This window comes from Henckelia pumila, chromosome 3 (genome assembly GCF_033568475.1).
Source record: "Henckelia pumila isolate YLH828 chromosome 3, ASM3356847v2, whole genome shotgun sequence".
Lineage (NCBI taxonomy): Eukaryota > Viridiplantae > Streptophyta > Magnoliopsida > Lamiales > Gesneriaceae > Henckelia > Henckelia pumila.
This window is the reverse complement of record NC_133122.1, coordinates 111,940,624-111,967,891: the sequence shown is the minus strand read 5'-3', so window position 1 is coordinate 111,967,891 and position 27,268 is coordinate 111,940,624. Positions and strand designations below refer to the sequence as shown.

At 38.8% G+C, this 27,268-nt stretch overlaps 2 protein-coding genes across 2 annotated transcripts; both read left to right on the top strand.

Moving 5' to 3' along the window:
- The first annotated feature begins 8,730 nt into the window (after positions 1-8,730).
- Positions 8,731-9,360, top strand: LOC140889311 (uncharacterized). Its single transcript, XM_073297030.1, has 2 exons — positions 8,731-8,793; positions 8,836-9,360. Exons 1-2 carry the CDS (start codon positions 8,731-8,733, stop codon positions 9,358-9,360), a joined length of 588 nt encoding a protein of 195 aa, XP_073153131.1.
- A 5,177-nt stretch (positions 9,361-14,537) lies between these two features.
- LOC140889310 (uncharacterized) lies at positions 14,538-15,161 on the top strand. Its single transcript, XM_073297029.1, has 2 exons — positions 14,538-14,912; positions 15,003-15,161. The coding sequence occupies exons 1-2, from the start codon at positions 14,538-14,540 to the stop codon at positions 15,159-15,161; spliced, it is 534 nt and encodes a 177-aa protein (XP_073153130.1).
- The last annotated feature ends 12,107 nt before the right edge of the window (positions 15,162-27,268 follow it).

The window sequence follows — 27,268 nt, the reverse complement described above, 5'->3', positions numbered from 1 at the left end:
GCTTATAAACGTACATAACAAGTCCCCAATTTCATATTTTTGAAAAATATTCACAAAATCCAAATCATGTTCAAACGACGATCTTTTCTCGATCCGTCTTAGATATGCTATCGTCGTATATGCTAGAACATGTTTATACAATCAGATATTAATTCTAACAACAACTTAAAATTCAAACATGGTATAACTTCATAAAACTTACGTCAAAACGTAGCACTCGGAGCTGTGATCGCAAATATATGCTTAATTGGAAATTCTACCGGGCGGATAAAAAGATATTAGAGTTAAAGGGACAAAAATGGCTTGGAATTTTGTTTCAGACCTCTCGGCCTTAGCTACTGCAAATTCCACGTGAATTCTGCTGAAAAGAGTGAAAATTAGATATATATATTTGCCTATTTACAGTTTAGTCCCTGAACTTTGGCCTAATTGCAATTCAATCCCCGGACAAGCGATTTAATTCAATTTCAATCCTAAATAATTTAAGAATATTAGAATTTAATTCTCAACTCTAAATATTCTCAAATTAAATATTATCGGATTAAAATTAAATAATTTCGAACCTTATCGCATTTTAGTCCTTGAACTATTCAATATTTGCAAATGGGTCCTTGCTCGGATTTCATCCTCAAATTCAATATTTGATATTTATCATCTTGGAATTCACATCTTAAATTCCATAAATATCAATTAAAATATTTTTAATCTTTTAATTTAAGAATTTCGGATATTAAAATCTTAAAATTCAAAAATCCTCAAATTAAATATTTCTGACCCGAAATTGAAATCTCTAATTTTCATAAATTCTTAAATTCATCTTTTCACTTTTATTCGGAATTTAAATCTTAAATCCCGTAATTAAGAACTTAATATTTTCGGACCTTACAATTCCTCCCCTCTAAGGAATGATTTCGTCCTCGAAATCGCATTCGATCTTACTGCTGATTCTCGTAAGTTGTATAGCTGACTGAAGTAATACTGACTTCAATTCTCTGAGCTTTCGATATCTATTCTGATATCTTCTCTTCTTTATATCTTACTCTTCATGATCACTTCTGTAAAACATATAATCACTGAGTCAACTTATATCTAAGTTGCTTTTTTTCGTGATCTAACTCTGCATTAGTTAGTCTGTCTTGCTTACAATCTTATCGACTTCTGTTGTATCTGAATTGAATGCATATACATTTTCTAGCTGATATTCTTCAACCAATGCATATGGATAAAAATTCATCTATCGGACAATTCGAAATTGAGTATTAATCAATTAGCTAAATCAAATACTCACAGGGATCAATTCTTACATCTCTTTCTAAACCTATTGATGCTTGAGAAAGAACTTCTTTTCTGATCATTCTATTCAGGCTTCAAAATCTATATCTGTTGCTCATTTGCTAACTTTGTCTATGCTGCTCTGTTCTTATTCTGTTCAAATCAATCTTCACATTCTCTATCTTTTCTTGACTCATATCTGGTCTGATAGCTGATATTTCTGAAATTTTATTTCAATATAAAGACAATAATGTGTTTCTGATTAATCAATCATCAAAATACTGTCTTTATATCTATCAAATAGCTGTCACAGGAATCATGAAAATCAAGTGGCAAATAATCAATCAATTAGTACCGAATCTAGTACTATCGTTCTGAGAATATCCTCGGAAATCTGGATAATCACATATGATAATCCACTAATCAGAGGATGGTATAATGAAATCTCATACAACCAAACACTCAGAACATCTGACAATCAATGCCACAATCTAGAAAAAAAATCTAAAGTCTTTATCTTGACAATAGATTTCCATAATTCCTGTAATTTGATCATCTTGCTAAATGCATAACCAGTATCTTTTTATGTTTGTATCATATCTAATACAACATATTCATGAATCTGTCGAAATCTACTACTCTAAACCGCAAAATCATGATGATTCGAGTAGATTCAAACTAAAGTCGTTCACAAAGTTGATCTGTTTCCAACTCTTATGTAACTAGTCTATTACATAAACCACTTGCGTTCTTCTTTTCTGCTTTTTTTACTGGAATTTTCGTATTGGTACTGTTAATTATGTCGTATCTGCTTTCAATTTTTTCACCAATACTGATTTCCATGTAATGACAACATGTAAGTCATACATGTTTAGACAACTGAATAAATATTAAATATATTGTCATATGCCTCTTTCAGAATCTGATATTCCATATCTAGAATATCTGGCATAATCAAACTATTAATCACCACAAACATTCATCTGTTCTGCTCTGCTGTCTTATCTCTGATCTTAATCTAGCGTTCTCAATCAATCTGTTGCTTTTATCTGTCCAAACTAATTCTAGTTTAGCTTGGATCACAACAAATCTGATTGTTTAAGTATCTGCCAAGCATAAACATTCAACAAGTACAGATCTGTACCCAATAAATCCAGCAATTAGCTAAAGCCTAAAAATCTTGCTAGTATTCTGAATCTGAATTTCTATCAGTTACGAGCCAAATACTTCAAGATGCACTGAATAAATACATCAAATAATCAAAATTCTCAAATCTCAGCTCAAAGGAACTTGCTCAAATCGAGATCTTCCAAAATTACATATTCTAAATGATAAAATCTGCTAAGTGATACCATATCACTTGCATCATAAAAATCAAGAAGAATGAAACAAATCAGACTCTAGCAAAGGAATAAGAGTCAATCAAAATCGATCGAGGTCGAATACAAAAACCTCAGAATCGATAGCAAGAAATTCAAGAATCATGATTTCTATGATGGAATAGCTTCAGCAAAATTGAAGAAAAAGCTCAACTGTAACTGATTTTTCTTATTTTCTATTGATATGAGTTCATTTATTAATTCTTAATTCTCAGCTGACAATAGTTGAATATACTCTTTTCGACTTAACTTATTGTCATAGAATTAATCATCATTTCGGTACTACATAACTCTTTTCTACACAATCTGCTAGCTGTTTCTGAAGTTCTTCATTTCAAGTAATGCTCTTCTATACGAGTTGTCATAATACTTTCGTACTAGACACCATTCTATATGGAACTGCATTCATGTCATAGAAAGGTCGAAATATGTCATTGAACTATTTCTGTACAGTCTAACCACTGACATAGCTGTCAATTCTTGGTTAATTCTGTACTAGTTCAATATATCAACTAGACTTCTACTGACATTCTTCCACGGTCATCGTGATATCATCAGTACCGACATAACAAAAATCTAATTTTTGAAACTCATTTCATAAATTCTATTCATTTCTATTGCTTTAGCAGTGCACGGATTCAATCAGTTGTTAACTGGTACTCAATTATTGCATTAATATCTATAATGCATTCTAGCTTAATATCTCACATCTGATATCAGCACATTCAATCTTATTTCCTCAATTCTTTATTTCATCTGCTATGACTCATCTGACAAATGTATTTCATCTACTCAAAGGCAAAATCTCAGCAAATACGATGAATAAAGGCTCCTCAGATACGGATTATAGCATAACAAATCACTAATCTATGATTGTATATTATGAAATCAATAAATAAGCGGTTAACTAGAATTAACTCACTTACCTGTAATATTATTATCTGATACAACTTGAGCCTTTCAATCTTTACTGCTGTTGCCACTATCTCTTGCTTCATAGCTATACTGCTATGGAAGTTGTAGTGAAGGTGATGATCATAGTGTTTCCACAATTACAGAGGCGTGAATACAAAAAATTCAACTCTGCCTCATGATACCAGTTCATGATTTCGTTCTTCTATTACTGGCTTGAAATCAACTTATGCTTCTAGTCTGCAAAGTATGCTTTTCTATCTTCTTTAGCATATACGAAAAGAAACAATTCTGTTTACTTACCTGCCAAACAATTTCAGTACGTTTTCTGGCAACTTCACCAACTTCTTGCTAAGTCCTGGAGTTGATATAAAATCAGGCTGGTTCTATGTTCATCTGAATATGCTTCTCTTGAACAACTGATCCAGCTCTTCATATCAACCCCTTTCTAGACATATCATATTCTGTATCGTTCTGAGTTGATGATCAATAGCTTTGGAGTTGTTCAACTAACATACTCCTCAGTACAATCGGTTCAAAACCTTACCTCAACACGGTTTTGTTCTATCTAAGGTTCCGTTCTGTCTGAGGTTCTCATGCTATCTGCATAATCTGTCTTATTCAATAACAGAAGCAATCGATATGGCAGAGATTATAACATACAATTTAAGTATAACATACATATAATCTCATGCTTCTGAATAGAACACATGCTTGCAAATTCTCATGATTTTCACATAATACATGTTTACAATGAATTCACTTATTGTAATGAATTCAGTAACTCAGGCATACATATCAGCATATAAGCATGTAATTCTTATCTCAATAAAGCAAGTAGTGTTCAATCAAGCAATCATCGTCGCATACAATTCTGTAAAGCAAGTAAAGCATAATCATGCAATACTATAATTGCATGCGACTCAATCTACCCCGCTCAACTTCTATCTTAGTCCAAGACTTTATTCTCTTATACCACCTGTTGTGGGGACCCGGGTTGCTAATCTCATCTTAGGGCAATTAACGATTAATAGACAATTAATCGAACAAGAAAAGAATATTCAAACCAAGAGCTAAATTTTTTATTTTTTTTAAAAACTGAGCACCTCGCTCGATCGGGTAAACTTTCCCGATCGAGCGAGCAAGAATATCCTGCTCTCGGGTCTGAACATATTTGGCCTCACTCGATCGGTGGAACTCACCCGATCGAGCGAGCCCCAAATCCTTATTTCTCTGTTTTGAACAAACACAGGCCGCGCTCGATCGGTGGACTTTACCCGATCGAGCGGGCTACTCTGCTTCAAAATACTGCAAGTTCTTTTGCTGATAAAATCAATTATCAACTCCAAGTCATGATGTCTAAAATCAAATAACATGTATATAAGCTATTCAACATGATTCTACATATTTTACATGCATTCAAACTAATATTAAGTGATCTAGAATACATGAACTCTCAAATATAAATCAATACTTGACAAAAACAACCTATACAAAGGTTCTTTCTTTCTAACATGTTTACCAAATCATAAATACATGTCATCTGCTTAAAACCCGAATCACCACATGCTATCTCTCTTCTCAAGTTATCCAAGCCAACTCTAGCTTGATCTTGCCCCAACCTGATGCAATGTACACATACAAACAAAGCAACAGTCGGATAACTCCGGTGAGAATATATCTCAGTATGAAAGACATGCATATACATCATGAAAGCATATGGAATCTATATGCTATAAAACTCTAAAATCATAAAACATGTAATAACATGTAAATCATAGAATCATCATCGACGCTTAAACTCTTAACACATAATGATTCATCTAAAGAAATAGCACACATTCATATCTAGAATAGTGTATCACAACATGCTAGCATTTATAACTGCATAATCTAAACCATAGAAAACTCTAAGTTAATGCATAAATGCAATGCATGTGCCAAGGAAAAGGCTATCAAATCTGATACCAATAAGCTTAGTTCTTGGGATCCCGGGGAATAAAATCTTTAACTAACCACCGACTCTCCCAATCGAGGTGGTGTTAAATATCTTAATTCCCCTGAATTTGGTCCAACTATAGTGAGTCATCTAGCTCTAGTTATAAATCTATATTCCGTGCCATGAGTCATCTGACTCTGGAAGTAAATCTACATTTCATGCCACTCAACTACAGTTCTCCAAACGTCATATGCACTCTAGGCCATTCTGCCGTCTGTGCTATTCAAGGTAGGGTTCAAGATGAATGCAATATAATCTGTATGCATTAATCAAATAAATACTGATAAACATATTGAACACATAAGTCAATATTCATAGCAACAAAAGCAAGTAAATCACATAAGAGCACTTAAAAAACTAAGTATGTGATTTCAGGATAACTCGAAAACCACCACGTTCTCGAGTTGATCTACCTGGCAAGAATAATGTCAACTCATACCTTTCATCGCGATTCAAACATCTTGAATCTGTTGCCAATGCTGAGTATCTCAAAGCTAGCCAAATCAGTCATACAATGCTGCTCATTTCAATCAGTGCTACTTGAAGGTATTCTTGATTCAACTTCAAACACTTCATGTCATTCGAACTTGAACTCGTCGATTCAACTTCGATAATCTTCACTTCAAATCTGAAATGGTTTATAACATAGCTAAACATCAATATCCAATCTGAATCGATGTTTCTTTAAAGCTTATATAGTTCAAATCTTGCTAATACAATCGGAATTCAAACCGACGTCGCAACTATTCGAGTCCGATAAATCTTTCGATTCAACAATCATTATATCTTCATTCTAAACATAATCTCATATTCAATTCATCCACAATAAACTTGAAGATGAGCTCTAGACATTTAGAATGCATAACAATTCAAAATCTTGAACCGGCGGCGTAACGGTACGATTTCGGTCTTTCCAAAAGCTTAAACATCAATAATACAATCATATAAACCAATAATCATCACCATTTCATCAGCTTATAAACGTACATAACAAGTCCCCAATTCAGATTTTCGAAAAATCTTCACAAAATCCAAATCATGTTCAAACGACGATCTTTTCTCGATCCGTCTTAGATATGCTATCGTCGTATATGCTAGAACATGTTTATACAATAAAATCTTAATTCTAACAACAACTTAAAATTCAAACATGGTAGAACTTCATAAAACTTACGTCAAAACGTAGCACTCCGAGCTGTGATCGCAAATATATGCTTAATCGGAAATTCTACCGGGCGGATAAAAAGATATTGGAGTTTAAAGGGACAAAAATGGCTTGGAATTTTGTTTCAGACATCTCGGCCTTAGCTACTGCCAATTCCACGTGAATTCTGCTGAAAAGAGTGAAAATTAGATATATATATTGGCCTATTTGCAGTTTAGTCCCTGAACTTTGGCCTAATTGCAATTCAGTCCCCGGACAAGCGATTTAATTCAATTTCAATGCTAAATAATTTAAGAATATTAGAATTTAATTCTCAACTCTAAATATTCTCAAATTAAATATTCTTGGATTAAAATTAAATTATTTCGGACCTTATCGCATTTTAGTCCTTGAACTATTCAATATTTGCAAATGGGTCCTTGCTCGGATTTCATCCTAAAATTCAATCTTTGATATTTATCATCTTGGAATTCACATCTTAAATTCCATAAATATCAATTCAAATATTTTTAATCTTTTAATTTAAGAATTCCGGATATTAAAATCTTAAAATCCGAAAATCCTCAAATTATATATTTCTGACCCGAAATTGAAATCTCTAATTTTCATAAATTCTTAAATTCATCTTTTCACTTTTATTCAGAATTTAAATCTTAAATCCCGTAATTAAAAACTTAATATTTTTGGTCCTTACATCTTGAGTCTCGTCTTTGATCCGAGCAAGTGTTTACAAAGGAAGTCGCTTTTATTCATGCATGCTAGGTATTTTGAGTCTAGTAAAAGAAGGAAAAGAAAATATTTTTGAACAAAGTGAGTTGATTTTGACAAGTCAGTGCAAGATGGGTTGGGGAATGCCTTACTCACTTTCCAAAACGATGCGTAGTACGAGATCGGGAGACATCCCGAGATCCCTACCAAAATAGACGGGTAGTGTGAGATCGGGAGAAATCTCGGGATGCCTACCAAATCAAAGTTAAAGGGGAAAGTCGCATCTGAGGAAATCTCGGCGTCTTGCCGGCATAGTATACTACAACCATTGATCGATCAAAAACAGAAGGTCATAATTCAAGGATCTAAGTTCTCAGTTTCAGTTTCAGTAAAAGTTTGACTCGTCCTAATTTTTTCAGTTTTCAGACATGCATGAGTTTCAGTTAATTTAAGAAAGTTCAAAAGTCTCATAGTGTGAGTTGGCGTGAGTTCATTGTTTACAGGTTGTCTCATTCTCTTGTATCATGCATATTTACAGTTTAAGTTGCAAAGTATATTATGTACAGTACTTTGAGTATTACTGCAGGTATTTTTAAACCCTTGTTATTACACTGTTTATACTTGCTGAGTCATTAGATTCACTATGCTTGTTTGATTGAAAGGTGAGGAGGAGTATTTAGGGACCGAGGGGCAGGATCCTAGAGGTTGAGGTTGCCGGCGGTGCAAGGCCCTATGACCGTTGCTATTTTTAAGTTCCGCATAAGTCTATGTTATAATAAAGAATTTTAGTTCGAGTACTTTCAGTTTTAGCCAGATGTGTTTCCCTGTGCTTAAATTTTAGTCTTGAAAATTGTTATCGCTATTATTGCAACCGTGTGGGGTTGCCTTTCCTTTCGTAGTTTATGATTATTGCTGTTCGGATTTATTTTTATCATGTTTATTTCGTGATCTTAGAATTGCTGTGTGGGATAGGGTGGCTTTGTTTACTTTCAAACAAGTCATGGAAATTTTTTTATAGATCCGTATTTTTTTCTTTATTATTTAATTAAGTTTTGAGGTTAGGGTCGTTTCAGTTGGTATCACGGTACGGTCTTGGTTTGGACTGTGCCTCCTGCCGATTGCCGAAACTCAAGGGATCTCGCCTCAAAGTCTGTAAAATTTATGTTTCATTTATTGCTATTTGTTCAGATTAGTAGCATTAGTTTCCTAAATTATTTGAGCATGTTTAAGTTTAGATAAAAATCTTTTTCTTAAGGCATGAAATTTGAATTTTTGGAATTTGAACTTGCGCACAGATGGCACCTCGACGTGATCCCTATGCACCTCCGCCACCTCCACCAGTTGATTTTGGGGCTCAGGTGCTAGCTGGCCTGGCTCGTATCTTAAAGCAACATGCCTAGGCCCCGAGGGCTAGACCTAGTGCAATCTATGAGCAGTTCAGGAAGATGGATCCTAAGGACTTCTCTGGTACAATGGATCTGATGGTAGTGGAGGGCTGGATTTGCTTGCTAGAGGCGAGTTTTTGCTACATGGAGTTGGGAGATGCGGACCAAGTTCGTTGTATGACGCTCCTTCTCATGGATGATGCCGCCTTGTGGTTTGAAGGTGTGGAGAAGACTGTCGATGTTGCCATACTAACTTGGGAAGCATTCAATACCCTCTTCTATGAGAAGTACTATACAGCTGAGGTGAGGGTGCAGTTGAAGAAAGAGTTCATGAGTCTCCGGCAGGGAGATTTAACTGTATCCGAGTTTGTGCGCAAATTCGAGAGAGGTTGCCACTTCGTGACTTTGATAGGGAATGATGAGGTAGAGAAGTTGCAACACTTTGTTGCATGTCTGAGGCCTAATATTCGTAGGGATGTGATGATGGCTGAGCCAGTGGATTATGCAGCCGCTGTCAAGAAAGCTATGAGGTCCGAGTAGTCCTTGAAGGATATCAGTGCCGAGGTTCATAGCAAGAGGGACTTCACTCAACAGGGTCACCAGCAGCAGCATGGCAAGAAGCCATATCAGGGATAGCAGAGTCAGCAGAGGCCCCAAGGGAACTACCAGGCCCAGAGACCCGCGCCTCCAGGACTGAGGATAAGCCTATTTGCAAGACATGCCACCGTCCACACTTTGGGAAGTGCTTGAAGGAGGGAGGAGTGTGCTTCAAATGCAAGAAGCCGGGTCATGTAGCTAAAGACTGCCCAGATTTGAGGACGCCCATGTAGGGTCGAGTGTTTGTGATGCAGGCCAAGGAGGCCGACCCAGATGCTACACTCATCACAGGTAACATCTTAAGTTTTTGGTTTAGAGCAGTTAAACGATTCACTGGCTCTTGTGATTTTAAGTTTTCTTGTTCGGGGTTAACATTTTGTAGCACATTGCATGTTTGAAGAACTTGAATGTATTAGCATGCGTAGTATCTTATTTGGGATTTGATGACTTAGAATGAGTCTAAGTAGAACTTGTGTTATTTAACTTCAATCTTTTTTGTGGACGTATTTACCGTTAATGCAGGTAGGATTCTAGGAGCCGGTGTAGCCACTAGAGCCTTGTTAGACTCGGGAGCTACACATTCTTTTATTTCGGAGGCATTTACCCGTAAGCGGGGTATTGAGTGTGAAGAGTTGTTTGGTGGATTCACAGTGACCATCCCATCAAGGGAAGAGCTTTCCACGAGGAAGATAGTGAAGAATCTTGAACTCTTGTTGCAAGGGAAATCAGTGAGTGCAAATCTGATAGTGTTGCCCATGCCTGAGTTCGACATGATACTAGGGATGGACTGGTTGGCGAAGAATGCTGTGGTGATTGACTTCCAGCAGCGATCAGTGATGGTCAGACTAGAGGGAGAAGAACCATTTTGGTTTGAGGCTACTAGGAATTTGAGGAGGACTCAGATTATATCTTTTTTGCAAGCTAAGCAGTTGGTGCATGATGGATGTGAGGCATTCTTAGCCAGCATATCTTTGACAGAGTTGCCAGCGCATCCAGATATCTCAGATGTGGACGTTGTCAGAGATTTTGAGGATGTGTTTCCAGGCGATGTTGTAGGTATTCCGCCTGATAGAGAAGTCGAGTTCCCTATTGACTTGTTACCGGATACTGTGCCAATCTCTAAGGCACCGTATAGATTGGATCCTACGGAAATGAAAGAACTAAAAGAGCAGATTCAAGAGTTTCTTGATAAGGGATTCATAGGCCTTAGTTTCTCTCCGTGGGGCGCACCAGTCCTCTTTGTGAAAAATAAGTACGGAAGTCTAAGGTTGTGCATTGATTACCGAGGGTTGAATGGTGTGACGGTAAAGAACAAGTACCCGCTTCCTAGAATTGAGGATCTCTTTGATCAGTTTAAAGGAGCCTCTGTATTTTCTAAGATTGATCTTCGTTCCGGCTATCACCAATTGAAGGTGAAGGAGTCAGATGTGTTCAAGACAGCATTTAGGACTCGTTATGGCCACTACGAGTTCCTTGTGATGCCGTTCGGAATGACAAACGCGCATGCGGTCTTCATGGATCTTATGAACCGCGTGTTCCAGACTTATTTGGACCAGTTTGTCATAGTTTTCATTTATGATATCCTTATTTACTCAAAGGATAGAGAAGAACATTCACAAAATTTGAAGATAGTTCTAGGAGTACTCCGAGAGCGGAAGTTGTATGCTAAGTTCGACAAGTGCGAATTTTGGTTAGAGAGGGTACCATTCTTGGGTCATATTATTTCCATGAATGGAGTGGAAGTAGATCCTTCCAAGGTTCAAGCATTGAGGGAGTTGTCTGTGCCAAGAAATGCATCGGAGATTCGTAGTTTTCTCGGATTGGATGGATACTATAGGAAGTTTATCAAGGGTTTTTCATCAATTGTTGTGCCCTACACATCATTGACCAAGAAGAATGCCAAGTTTAATTGGAAGCCAGAGTGTCAAGAGAGCTTTGATGTGTTGAAGGAAGCTTTTATGACAGCACCAGTATTAGCTATGCCATATGGAGAGGGAGATTTTGTGGTTTATACTGATGCTTCCATGTTGGGACTTGGGGCAGTGCTTATGCAGCAAGTTAGAGTTATTGCTTATGCTTCTAGGCAGTTGAAGAAGCATGAGAAGAACTACCCTACTCATGATTTGGAGTTAGCAGCAGTGGTGTTCACTCTCAAGGTTTGGAGACACTATCTCTATGGAGAAAAGTGTAAGATATTCACCGACCATAAAAGCCTCAAGTACTTCTTCACCCAGAAGGAGTTGAATATGAGACAACGGAGATGGTTAGAGTTGGTGAAAGAATATGACTGCGATATTAGATACCACCCAAGTAAAGCTAATGTAGTTGCAGATGCTTTGAGCTGGAAGATAGCGGTGATTGCCTTTTTGACGGTGTCTATGTTGGAAAATGGTGTTCAGATCAATCAGAATTGATACCCGGTGCAGCGGAAGTTTTAAAATTTTATATGGAACGATTCCATATCATGGGTATCAAAACTTTACGATTAAATTGTGCGTGTAAAAATTAAATAACAATTAATTTTTTACCTTGAATCTCGAAACGAGATTATGGACACCAACAGATAACTCTGCTCTTGTTGTATATCCCAGGAACTGATGGACGAACAATTCTTCAATCAGGTCCACGAACAGAAGTTTAATCCCTCTGATAGATTGCACTAGAAAATCTATCAGAAGTTTCTACGAAGAGAATTAACGAATTTGATCCGTTAAACCAGACTGCAAATTCGAAATTCACAGGCTGGAATTTTCGACAGAGAGAGGAGAGGGGCGGCGGCCACTAGAGAAAAACAGCTAGGGTTTTCGAAAATTTTGTGACCTCTGTTATGTAATTTCTGTACTGCAATAACTTATTTATATTGTGGGCTGCTAACAGCTTAGGGCCCATTAGTCATAAGTTCAAGCCTGACAAGCAAGGCCCGCATGTTCAGAAATTAATATAAAATTCATCGTGACTCAGATTGATAAACCAATTTCACCAATGTGCAAAGAAACCATTTCTGCAACTTTTAAAGTCAAGATAAATTTTCTGAATCCGAATTCAGTGATTTCCAAAAATGCTCATCCCTATGTCATTTTAGAAAATCTTACTCCCACTACTCTTAAATAAGAAGTCCAACTTCTTTATTCACTAAATTTAACTCTTTAAATTTAATTATCTCAACGGGGATTAAAAATTCATTACTTGTGTGACCCTCAATGGTTCAGGGATACAGCTAGCCGTGGGCTCACAACTCCTTGTGACTCGGAACAACAATTTCCGACTTGCCCATCGAATCATGGTAAGAGCGCCTAGCAACATCGCCCCATGATTCCCTAGGTATCACTGATAGTGCCTGCAAGAACCAATAGATTTTGGTTAGCGTACAGTACGGTCCCTTCATCCAAATATCCTGATCGAATCAAAAACCATTGGTAAATCGAGAGTCGTTCGAGATTCGATAACTATGCAATGCATCTTGAAGATCAAATAGTGACATCGCATGTGCTACTAAGAAACCATTTCTTAAAACACATCATGTACTCTGGCCAGAGGTTCGTCACACTAATATCTCCTCAGATTGCATAGGATATCCACACTAGCAAGTATGTGGTGAATCCTTGACAACAAAGCATCGACTCCTATATGTGTCGTAACTGTAACCAATCCCGACACCTGATGACCCCAATGGAGTCGGTAAACGAGTCAAAGTACAGTACTAGCATATAGAGTCTCAATGATGTTTCAAGTAGTAAGGACTAATGGTGTACAACCAAAACCGCGGACTTTATCCACTCGATAAGTGATAACCACTTGGAAAGTCCGGATAGGGTAGTTCGATCATTCATTGTATGAATATCCATTTGCATGCTTTGAACATCTCTATGTTCCATACCAATGAAACGTGGTACTCGGCATCGCAAATGCTAGTCTCAATCTCGAGCGATCCTTATCCTTATTAACGGACGGCTCAATCGACTAGGAACAGTTTAGAATATACAGTGACTATAAGATGTGTTTCATGATAGCCATCCCCATGTGCCACCACATCTTACATACACTATAGTATATTCAAGGTCTTCATCTAAACATCTTATAGTATGTCACAACATAATAATATGATAAAAGATAAAGTAAACGCCATTATAAAAAGTGTAAATTATATTAAACAAAAGATTATTTATACATAGAGTCATAAAATCCCTTAGCCACAAGTTGGCTCACCGGGCACCCACTCTTTCAGTCTAGACCATTGCACGATGAGATTCAGAAATTCGGACTAGAGTTCTATGCCAAGGGTAGAGCTCCTAGATTGTGAGACTTGTCAATGCAGACTACGTTGTTTGATCGTATCAGATTTGTTCAAGCAGTTGATGAGAAGTTGAGTAAGTAGAGATAGAGAGCTAACGAGAGAGGCAATGATTTGTATTCAGTAGTAGACGGGATCGCGAGGTTCATAGGTAGACTTTGGGTGACCGCAGGTTATTCTCTGCGAGTTACCATCATGGCAGAGGCACATACATTACCGTATCCACCCAGACAGTACAAAGATGTATCGGGACCTTCAACAGTTGTATTGGTGGCCGGACATGAAGCGTGATATCGCCCAATTTTTGTCAGAGTGTCTGACATGCCAGCAGGTCAAAGCGGAACATTAGAGACCTGCAGGATTGCTTAAGCCACTCCCTATTCCTGAGTGGAAATGGGAGAATATTACCATGGACTTTGTTGTTGGCTTGCCGAGGACAGTGAGAGGTTCGAATGCTATTTGGGTTATTGCAGATCGTCTCAAAAATTTGGCGCACTTCTTGCCTGTGAGGACGAATTTCTCCATGACCCAGTATGCGGAGTTGTATATCCGAGAGATAGTGAGACTACATGGTATCCCTGTTTCCGTTGTGTCTGATAGAGATCCGCGGTTTACGTCAACTTTTTGGAAGAGTCTTCATGCAGCCTTGGGTATGAGGCTTTTGTTTAGTGCCGTCTTTCACCCGCAGATGGATGGACAGTCCTAGAGGGTGATCCAGATTCAAGAGGATCTTTTGAGAGCCTGCGTTATTGACTGTCATGATAGTTGGGAGTCGAGGTTACCATTGGTGGAATTTGCATACAACAACAGCTATCAAGCCACCATTGGTATGGCACCTTACGATGCACTCTATGGGAGACCATGTAGATCATTGGTATTGTGGACTGAGGTTGATGAGAGATCGGAGTTTGGACCTAAGATTGTTCAGCAGACTGCCGAAGTTGTAGCCAAGATCCGTGATAGGATGAGGATGACACAGAGCAGGCAGAAGAGTTACGCAGATCATAGGAGGAGAGACTTGGAGTTCTCATTGGGTGATCATGTTTTTATCCGAGTAGCTCCTTTGAAAGGCGTGATGAGATTCGGGAAGAAAGGAAAATTGGATCCGAGATTCGTTGGACCTTTTGAGATTCTTGACAGAGTGGGGACGTTAGCCTGTAGGGTGGCTTTGCCGCCTAATCTGGCTAGAGTACACATCTTCCAGGTATCCATGCTAAGGAAGTATATCTCGAATCCTTCCCATGTGCTCAACTTTAAGCCTCTTCAGTTATCTCCTCACATGACTTATGAATAGAGACCTGACCGGATTATGGAGAGGCAGGAGAGGAGACTCCGTAACAAGACTATCCCGATTGTCAAGGTTAGGTGGTTGAATCATTCGGATGAAGAGGCCACTTGGGAGACAGATGCAGATATTAGGACTCGCTATCCAGAGCTCTTTGGTAAGTTCTAATTTTGAGGACGAAATTCCATATTAGGGAGGGAGGAATTGTAGCATCTAAAATTTCATAATTCGAATTTCATGCCTAAATTCATTTTCAATAATTATGATTTTAATTTCTTGGAATTAATTGTTTAAGTTTCCTTTAAAGTTTAAGTGCTCAAATATTTTAAGTTATTCAATATTGAGATTTTTAAGTCAGTGACTTCCGGTTTCGGTGTTCGGCGATGGTGGATTTCGGCGGTAAATTCCAAGATTTTATTTTAAAAAGTTAAGTAAGGAGGAAGGAGGAAATTAGATGATAGTTTAAAAGTTAGAAGTTTCCGGGTATCAGAAATTATTTTTTTATCGCAATATTGGGCTTATTCTTTAACTTTTTCAAAAGTTAGAATTTTCTTAAACCCGGATTAGTAAAACCCAATATAATATTTTAATTTTGGGTTTTTAAACTTAGGAATTTTATTAGTGTAAGTTAGTAGGAAAAAATTGTAGTACTTTAAAGTTGTACTTTTAAAGCAACACTCACGCCTACTTTTATATACTTACACCTATACATATAAACACATGTACACCTCACACACATCTTTTTATCCCAAAACAAAACAAAATAAATCATTTTTACAAACCCTAGCCCCAAGGGAACCCTAGTAGCCGCCCCCAACTGTCTTTCTCTTCATTTCCTCTTCCCCTTCGGCCGCCACTTCCTCCAGCCCTCCGGCCGCCGTCGCCGCCCCTAAGACATCGTAGCTGAGCGGTTTTCATGTGTAGGAGGTGTATCTTGGTTTTAGGGCCGAGTTGTGCACCATTTCTCCTTCATTTCTTTGAGTTTTCTTAGTAGAGGCAAGTATAGGCCTTTTTTGGGCATTCAAGCTAGCTATTATGTTCTTGTGCTAAATCCCTTTTTAATTTCGAAATTCCTATGTTTATTTGACATGTTGGGTTCGAATTTTTCAAGTTTTTCAGTTAAGATTTTTGTAAAATTCGAAATATGCATTTGTGTGGAGATTTGAGAGTTGCATGATGAAACTTGACTTGAGATATGAAGGGTTCTCCTTGCAATTTGTCATTTTCGAAAATTTCAGAAATGTGCATGCCCTAATTTCAAAAATTTCATGGTGTTAGGGCTGTGTTTGAAGTATGTGTAGTGCATTTTGTTTTTTGGCAATTGGTTTCATTGATTGTTCAAGAATTTATGACACATTGATGCATAATTTTGGTTTTTTCGAATTGTGGGGTTGAAGAGAGGTTGAGGGCTACCTAGGTGTTTGTGTTAAGTCCTAAGACATGTCAATAGGTGTGTTTGGTGGTTTGGAAGGAGTTAGAGGTAAGGAAAAAGGGCATGGAGTTGATTTCTAAAAGTAGAAGTGAAGTAGAGTGATGGATGCATTGTGAAGGGGTTACTGAATTCGGGGCAGGGGAGGCATCAAATCAGGTCTGGTCGTGTCATGGGCTGGTCCTAGGTGAATTTTATGATGTTGTGGTCGTGTCGGTATAAATTGGGCTCGTTTCGGTTAAGATTTAGATAGGTTAAGGGTCTTTTAAGTTTAAGGTGTAGGTGCAGAATTTTTAAGAGGAAAAGGGGCTGTCCCGGAATGGTTTTTGTTTGGATTGCTTGGGCTGTCAAATGAAGTCACAACCTAGTCCTATGGTTGGTTTGTAGTATTTGAAGAGTGTCGGTTCGAGCGGGGTCGAATTAGGTTAAGGTATGGTCGAGATAGGGCTTTTCGGTTCGATTTCTCGGGTTATGCCTTGTTTGTGAGAATTAGAGCTAAGGTTGGGTATTCCCACCTAGGGGCAGCCACTCTCACACCTAACACCCATATTTTTGTGTTATGTTTCATTCCTAAAGTTGCATACTTGTGTGCTTGAGTCTCGTCTTTGAGCCGAGCAAGTATTTACAAAGAAAGTCGCTTTTATTCATGCATGCTAGGTATTTTGAGTCGAGTCAAAGAAGGAAAATAAAATATTTTTGAACAAAGTGAGTTGATTGTGAAAAGTCAGGGCAAGATGGGTTGGGGGACGCCTCACTCACTTGCCAAAACGACGGGTAGTACGAGATCGGGAGACATCCCGGGATCCCTACCAAAATAGACGGGTAGTGTGTGATCGGGCGAAATCTCGGGATTCCTACCAAATGAAAGTTAAAGGGGCAAGTCGCGTCGGGGGAAATCTCGGAATCTTGCCGGCATAGTATACTGCAGCCATTGATCGATCAAAAATAGAGGGTAAAAATTCAAGGATCTAAGTTCTCAGTTTCAGTTTCAGTAACAGTTTGACTCATCATAATTTATTCAATTTTCAGACAAGCATGAGTTTCAGTTAAGTTAAGAAAGTTCAAAAGTCTCATAGTTTGAATTGGCGTGAGTTCATTGTTTACAGGTTGTGTCATTCTCTTGTAACATGCATATTTTCAGTTTAAGTTGCAAAGTATATTATGTATAGTACTTTGAGTATTACTGCAGGTATTTTTAAACCCTTGTTATTACACTGTTTATACTTGCTGAGTCATTAGACTCACTATGCTTGTTTGATTGCCAGGTGAGGAGGAGTATTTAGGGACAGAGGGGCAGGATCCTCGAGGTTGAGGTCGCCGGCGGTGCAAGGCCCTATGACCGTTGCTACTTTTAAGTTCCGCATAAATCTATGTTTGTAATAAAGAATTTTAGTTCGAGTACTTTCAGTTTTAGCCAGGATGTGTTTCCATGTGCTGAAATTTTAGTCTTGAAAATTGTTATCGCTATTATTGCAACTGTGTGGGATTGCCTTTTCTTTCGTAGTTTATGATTATCGCAGTTCGGATTTCTTTTTATCACGTTTATTTCTTTATGTTAGAATTGCTGTGTGGGACAGGGTGGCTTTGTTTACTTTCAAACAAGTCATGGAAAATTTTTTATAAATCCGTATGTTTTTTATTATTTAATTAAGTTTAGAGGTTAGGGTCGTTTCACCAGGCCTTACATATGTAAATCACTTCCACAATAACTCCAATAAGAAAAGCCGTTTCACATCCATCTGCCATATTTCATAGTCATACCATGCTGCTATGGCTAGCAGTATCCTTATAGACTTGAACATCACGACTGTTGAAAAGGTTTCCTCAAAGTCAACTCCTTGTCTTTGAGTATAACATTTTGCTACCAATCGCTCCTTGAAGGTCACCACCTTCCCATCCGCCCCAAGAACAAATCTCTTAGGTGGATCTACAAGATTCCACACTTGGTTTGAATGCATGGAATTCATCCCAGATTCCATAGCTTCAATCCACTTGGATGAATCGACATCATATAATGCTTCCTTGAAGGTCTTTCGATCACATCCATGGTCAGCCTCATCATGAACTTCTTCAAGAAGTAGACCATACCTCATAGGTGGTCTTGAGACCCTATCGGATCTCCTAGGAGCTTGTATATCCTCTCCTGGTTATTTGGTTATGGTCTCTACAACCATGGGTGTTTCTCGATCCTCTTTGAGTTCTATAATCTCCCATTTTCTATCCAATAGAAATTTCTTCTTCAAGAATGTTGCATTCCTAGAAACAAACACCTTTGTTTCTTTGGGATGATTGAAATAATATCCAACCGAATTTCTTGGATGTCCCACTAAGTAGCATAAAATGGATCGATCATACAATTTATCTCCAACTGTCTGCTTTACATAAGAAGGGCACCCCCATATTCTAAGATAAGAATACTTAGGAGGTTTTTCCATCCATATCTAATATGGAGTCTTATCAACTGCCTTTGAATGGACATTGTTTAACAACACTGTCGCTGTTTCAAGCGCATATCCCCAAAAGGATGGCGAAAACTCCGTGAACCCCATCATAGAACAAACCATGTCCATCATAGTCCGGTTACGACAATCTAAAACACCATTAAACTGGGGTGTAGCAGGCGGAGTCCACTGTGAGAGAATCTCATTCTCTCTAAGATACTCTTGGAATTGAACACTCAAGTACTCGCCACATCAGTCCGATCGAAGTGTCTTGATGCTTCGTCCCAATTGTTTCACGACTTCATTTCTGAATTCTTTGAACCTTTCAAAAGCTTCAGATTTGTATTTCATCAAATACACATACCCATACCTAGAGAAATCTCGGTAAAGTTGATGAAGTAAGAATGTCCATGCTAAGTGGTGATGCAAAGTGGACCGCACACATCTGTATGGATCAAATCCAACAGCCCTTTGGCTCGCTCCACATGACCCTTAAAGTGAATTTTGGTCATATTTCCTTTTAGACATGGTTCACAAGTAGTAAGAGAATTAATATCAGACATATCAAACATGCCTTATCCCACTAGCTTGTTCATCCTTCTTAGAGAAATATGACCTAATCGAGCATGCCACAAGTGTGCCAAATTCAGAGTATCTTTTTTTTGCTTGCGTGTTGTTGATATTGCTTGGACATTATTCAATGGAATATCTTTAAATTTTAAATTATAGGGATCGTTTTCCAATTCGCTTGTACCAATTAAGCATTCATTCTTGAAAATACTGCAAACACCTTTGTCAATTGAACAAGAATATCCATCTTTATCAAGTATAGAATGGAAACAATGTTTTTCATCAAATCTGGTACAAACAAAACATCTCTCAGTACTAATTTAAAATCATTGTTCAACAATAAGTAAACATCTCCCATGGCTTTAGAAGCAACTTTTGCTCCATTGCCCATCCTCAAGAAGGTCTCACCTTCCCTAAGTCTTCTACCTCTTGCCATCATCTGCAAATCATTACTGAGATATGAGCCACAACCGGTATCCAATACCCAAGAAGAAGAGTTAATTGAAATTTTTAGTTCAATGTATAACATACCCTTTCCAGAACCATTCTGTTCAATATATTCCTTACAATTACGCCTCCAATGTCGAGGCTTCTTGCATTAATGACAGACGTCACAAGTCTTGTCTGCCTTAACTAGTGTGGCTGCCACAACGGGACACGGAACTTTCCTCTTCAAGGGCACGTTCTTCTTGGGAGGAGGAACAAAATGCTTTTTTCCCTTCCCACGTGGTCTTTTATTTGCACCAGATGAAGAACCCACATAAAGAACCGGCTTCTCTTTCTTGATTGTGGACTCATATGTAACAAGCATGTTAACCAACTCCTCAAGTGTTGGTTCCATCTTGTTCATGTTGAAGTTCACCATAAAAGAATAAAACGAGCTTGGAAGTGAAAATAGAAACACGTCCGTGGTGAACTCGGCTGGCAACACAAGATCCATGCCAACGAGCATATCCACAAGCCCAATCATCCTCACACCATGCTCATGGACCAAAGCCCCATCTCACATGCGCAAAGTGATCAGCTTCTTGACTGTCACATGTCTAAGGGGGTGTGTTTGCTCACCAAAGAGCTTTTTGAGATGCAAATAAATGTCAGCAGCATGCTTTCCACCCTCAAAAAGCCACTGTAGCTAATCATTCATAGAAGCCTGCATATAACACTTGTCTCTTAAGTCATGGTCGCACCAATCCTTGTAAGCCTGTAGCTCCTCAGGGCTACATCCAGTCGAAGCCTCAACAAGGGGAGACTTCTCAATTGTATATGAAATACTTTTCAATTTCAAGACGTTTTTTAGATTTCTTAGCCAATTTAGGTAATTCGGACCGATCAGTACATGTTTTTCGAGTATTACAGATAACGGATTGCGAATTGATGACATGCCAAAAACTTTGTACTGAAAAATAATAACAGATAAATGTTAATAACTATTTTAAAATATTACCTAAGATATAAAGTATGGAGTTTTACTTTATAAATTTTTTTCTCCCACTATTTTGACATTTTCACTACCCTCTAGTGAAAAACGGGAAACATAGTAACCCATATCCGGAATTAAGGATTGATTGTAATTAATCCAATCATCCTGTTTAGATTGATTAAAACATGATTAAGGAAATTTCTAGATGGATTAATGGGGTTCAAATGGACCCAGAATACTTGAAAATAGCCGGGAAGGTTTCGATTCTTTGGCAGAATCGAAGGCTCCGAACCTGGGATCGGATGGTCCGAAGTGTGTGGGTTTAGAGGCCCTGAACCAGTTCGGATGGGAGGAGTTCGGAGGATCCAAAGAGGGATTGGACGGTTCGATCTCCATCAGATAAGATAGGATAAGGAAAATAATTTGATTGGTTGGAATTAGAGTTCGGACGATCCGAAATTCAGGATCGGACGGTCCGAACAGTAGCCAGACAGGTGTCCGGGAGGGTGACATCATGAGTGATGCAATATTTGAGTTCGGACGATACAAATTCCTGATCGGATGGTCCGAAGTGCTATCAGGTGACACTTGTCATGCATGTAGGGATCGGACGGTGCGAAGGCGGGTTCGGACGGTCCGAACCCTCGTCTATAAGAGGAGGCCGAGGAGCTCATTTCAGAAGTGCACCAACTTCCTCTCCTTCTCCCGTATGGCTCTATTTTAGGGCTTTGGGTACTCTTATTTTATAGATGGAGTAGGGAATATATTTTAGTATAGTCAGACAGTTTCTGACCTAGTAGTGTAGTGATATCCGAGTGGTGGAGCTGTGCTCGTAGTTGCAGAGCTGCAGCAGTAGTCTATGCCCAGGAGTTTGGGTAGTCTCTATCAGTAGGTTGACGACGAATGCAAGTATAGTTATGTTTTACTTAAATTAATTAGGAGTATGCAATGGCTTAGTTAAGGCTTTTAGAGCTTAAATAATGATTCATGGGTATTTGCATTGTAGAGCTGATGATAGGCTTGTGAACCTAGAGTGGGACTGCTAGGACTGCCTGTAGTAAGGTACGTAAGTACTGACTGAGATATCCAATGGGTATGCATGCTTATATGTTGCATTTATGTGCTATGGTTTTCATGGATTATTATGTGTCATGTTCACATCATATTGAGCCTGCACATATTTTGAGATGAGCCATGTATGGCTGCTTAGTCCTGTTCGGAAGGTTGATGTCGAGCACCCCGAGATCGACGGGTTAGTCGGCACTGGCATCTATAGGACACGGTCCACGTCCGGTAGAAATGAGTAGTGTACTCAGTGATTTGATTCCCGGGTTGTATCACTCATGTCCTAGGTGCCATTTTGAGTAGTTGAATACAGTTATCCTAGACATAGATACCCTGCCATTTGCATGCATCATGTTTGTATGTTTACCCGTACTTTCATATTGAGCGTAGTTGCTCACGTCCAGTATTTTTATATGTCTGGACACCCCATTCGATGGGGCAGATGCAGGTACAGGTGGTGTACCCAGTAGCTTGGAGTGGCTAGTAACCGTGGAGGCAGCAGTATTAGCTGTATGTTTTATTTTTCTTTAGGCTTAATTATTCGATTGAGTTGTATATCGAATTTGTTTAGTCGGTTGTATTTTGCCGACCCGCTTTTATTTAAGTCTTCTGTAGAGATTTATTTTAAATACATGCTTAATTAAGCTCTAAATCTGATTAGGTAGTGGATCCGGTTTGGGTCGCTACATTTATTGGAATCAGAGCAGTATGCAAGAGACTTGGGATATAATACTGAGACTTTGGGTTATCCTCAAAGGATTGGTGATACCTAACAAAGGAATATTTGGTTCTTCATTGTCGGGATTTTTGGCAGAAGTCTTTATTATAAGGAATGCAACAGTGATGAGAACACCAGCAGTAGCATATCTATAGATAGGCTGACTACTCTGGGCGGTTCATCATTTGAAGCATTGGATAGATGATCGAAGAACATATGAATTCCAATCGGAGAAAATTGGAAAAGAAGAACGAGTATCTCGCGTCAAATACATCTAAAGACTTTTTGGAATGAATGGTGTGTAAAAATCCATGTGGTTTCAGTCCGAAGAGATCCTCCACTCGTAGTTGGAGAGATTGTCATATAGACCTTCACCAGGGAATGCCTCGAGTGACTAAGGAATGACTAGGTTCAAGCGTAAGGTAATTAAATTCATACAGGAAATGATCCTACCTGTATGCTTGTATCGATGCGTTTGGTAGGCACACGGAAAACTTCATGTTCAAATGCATGAGGTGAATGCAAGAAGAACTCTGACGTTAGATCGTGAGCAAAAGAGGTCGGCTGACATGCACTGATGCAGAGCATAGCTGGTTAGCAAGCATGTACCATTTCTCCGGATGTCTTTGCAGGAAGACAGGTAGAGAGATTTGGTCAGGAGTACGCTAACATTGATGCGTGTGTCGATGAGAAGCTTCATGCTCAAGAAACGAAGACGAGTACGATGATTTTAAATACTGTATTTTTGTAAATTGTAAACAATATTTCAGTTGTAATGGATCATCAAAATCTGGTTGTATCATTTCAAGTTATTAGTTGTACATTTTCGTTGTATTGAAATACAAAATTCGTATTATTTGGGATTGTAATAACAAATTTTACATAAACTTGAAACCATGACACATGCATTATTTGAGATTTGTCCAGCACTTCGTGAATAACTGCAAGTGATCTTGCTAAGTTTGGCTTAGTGTTAGTTGATTAGTGTTCAACTATTGTAACTCATAGATTTTGACTAAAGCCAATTGTAACTATTTTTCATGTGGTTAGTCTAGGTGTTATTCCTAGGATTGACCTAGAAAGTCGTTAGACTATGCATAGTGCCAGTAATGAGTTGATTCCTCATGAGGCATGGGAATATTGTTCTAAACTGTTTTCTTTAGAATTTTTGGTTTAGTTCTAGGTTGTTTCCATAGAACAATAGTTGTTTGACCTCTTTAGGTTGAGACCTTGTGATGATGGGTTTTCATCAGGGTGCCAGGTCGAGTAATACCAAAGGTTGTTGTAGCGACCCAACCCGGATCCACTACCTAATCAGAGTTTAAGAGCATAATTAAACATGCATTAAATAAATTCGCTGCGGAAGACTTAAATAAAAACAAACCTGCAGAATACAACCGGTTAAACCAATTCGATTTATAAAACCAAATCGAATAAATAGCCTAAAGGTAAAACCTACAGCTAATCCTGCTGTCTTCACTGGTCACTGGCTACTCCAAACTCCTGGTACTCAATCCTGCACCTACACCTACCCCGTCGAATGGGGTATCCAGATACACAGAAAAGACTGGACGTGAGCTCTAAGCTCATTACGAAAGCACTGGGTAAAACATACAAATATGATGCATGCAAATGATAGGGTATCCATATCTGGGATAACTGTATATAACTGCTCAGTAATGGCGCCTAGGACATGAGTGGTACCACCCGGGGAGCAAACCCTGTGTACGTTGCTCATTCCTATAGGATGTGGACTGTGTCCCCAGATGCTAATCACCCATGACCCGTCAGTCACTAGGCACTAGACATCACCCGTCCAAACAGGGCTGAGCGGCCCTACATGAAACATCTCACAAGATGGACAGGCACAATATGATATGCACATGCTGCATAATAATATGACACACAAATTCAACATATAAGCATGCAAAACCCGCTGGCTATCTCAGTCTATACTTACGTACCTTACTACAGGCAGTTCCTAGCAGTCCTGCTCTAGGTTCCAAGCCTATATCAGCTCTACAATGCAAATATCCATTCATCAATATTTAAGCTCTAAAAGCCTTAACTAAGCTATTGCATACTCGTAAATAATTTAAGGAGACCATATCTATACCTGCGTCCGTCGTCAGCCCGCTGATGACAATTGCCTCAAAACTTATGCACATCTTCGCCTCGACGTCGGGATCACTTTGCCACTTTCGGATTCCCAATAGGATGCCTAGAACTCCCTAGATCTGAGTTAGAAGACCTAGGAATCAGAGAGAAGAGAGGGAAAGGTGCACTTAAAAATGAAATCTCGGCCCCCTATTTATAGACGGAGTTCGGAGCCTCCGAACCCGGTTCGGAACGTCCGAACACGATCGGAAACTCCGATCCCATCTTCGGAGCGTCCGATTGCCCAATATTACGTCAGCCATGACATCACTTTGCTGACGTCAGCTATGACACGTGCCCTGGTCCCGATCGGAACGTCCGATCTCACCGACGGAGCTTCCGATCCACATCGGAGCCTCCGATGCTGAGTTCAAATCCTCCGATCCAGTTCAGAGCCTCCTAACTTGGTTCGGAGCTTCCGAACCCTCCGGATCCTCGGGACCTTCCCGGCTATTTTCGAGTGTCCTTAATCCATTTCTGGACTCCGTTAACCCATTTGAAATTTCCTTAATCATGTTTTACTTGATCTAAACTTGAATACACGATTAATTACTCATAAATCGTCAATTCTGGATATGGGTTACTACATTCTCCCCCCCTTAAAAGATTTCGTCCTCGAAATCTAGGATAAACCTCGAGAACGTACTTAAAACCCTTGCCTGAGTGTCTGGTCAAAATAGCTTCCGACAAACTCAGACTCTTGTCAAATTCCCTGTAAGCATCCTTAATGCTGCACCGCATTAATATCCTCCCAATTGAAGATTACTGCACTGTTGGTTGACATTCAAACTTCCTTGACACTAATGTATCACAACACTGATACGTCTTCCATACTGACCACGATCTCACTGCCCACGAAGGATACAAACACCTGCTTGATCGAGATCATCATCCCAAGTAAAATCTTAAAATGACGAAGACCAAGTCATAACCTGACTGGTTTACGACATTCGTCGAATCACTAACCGAAACTCGATCTAACCATCTAATAGTTCCAAAAGTTCCCCGTGCTCAACACCTCTAGTTAGGAAAACACTGATCCCCAACATTTTGCTGACACATTCTAACATGAATCTCGCTTTAAGATAATCCAGTTGACTCAAGTCTATACTTTAACGTAACTGCTCACAATGTTCCCTAGACTCGTTACCCTCCCCACTTTCCCTGAAGCACAACCAGCTTCCCAAGGAATACTGGGAACTTAAACCATCATGTCTAGTGTTGGAGAACGTGGCGATCAGATCAATCAGGATTGATACCCGGTGCAGCGGAAGTTTAAAAATTTTATATGGAACAATTCCATAATGGGTATCAACCTTACGATTAAATTGTGTGTGTGTAAAAATTAAATAACGATTATAAATTTTTACCTCCAATCTCGAAGCGAGATTATGGATACCAACAGATTGCTCTGCTCTTGTTGTATATCACTGGAACTGATGGACGAACTGTTCTTCAATCAGGTCCATGAACGGATATTTAATCCCTCTGATAGATTGCACTAGAAAATCTATCAGAAGTTTCTACGAAGAGATTAACGAATTTGATCCGTTAAACCAGACTGTAATTCAAAATTCACAGACTGGATTTTACCGAGCAGAGGGGAGAGGGGGTCGGCCACTTCAGAAGAAAATTACTAAGGTTTTTCGAAAATTTTGTGACCTGTTGTGTGTAATTTCTGTACTGCAATAACTTATTTATAATGTAGGCCACTAACAGCTTAGGGCCCATTAGTCATAAGTTCAAGCCCGACAAGCAAAGCCCGCATGTTCAGAAATTAATATAAAATTCATCATGACTCCGATTGATAAACCGATTTCACCAATGCGCACAGAAACCATTTCTGCACCTTTTAAAGTCAAGATAAATTTTTCTGAATTCGAATTCAGTGATTTTCAAAAATGCCCATCCCTATGTCATTTTAGGAAATCTTACTCCTCTACTCATAATTAAGAAGTCCAACTTCTTTGTTCATTAAATTTAACTCTTTAAATTTAACTATCTCAACGGGGATTAAAAATCCATTACTCTGTGTGACCCTCAATGGTTCAGGGATACAGCTAGCCATGGGCTCACAACTCCTTGTGACTCGGAACAACAATTTCCGACTTGCCCATCGAATCATGGTAAGAGCACCTAGCAACATCGCCCCATGATTCCCTAGGTATCACTGATAGTGCCTGCAAGAACCAATAGATTTTGGTTAGCGTACAGTACGGTCCCTTCATCCATATATCCCGATCGAATCAACAACCATTGGTATATCGAGAGTCGTTCGAGATTCGATAACTATGTAATACATCTTGAAGATCAAATAGTGACATCGCATGTGTTACTAAGAAACCATTTCTAAAAACACATCATGTACTCTGGCCAGAGATTCGTCACACTAATATCTCCTCAGATCGCATAGGATATCCACACTCGCAAGTATGTGGTGAATCCTTGACAACAAAGCATCGACTCCTATATGTG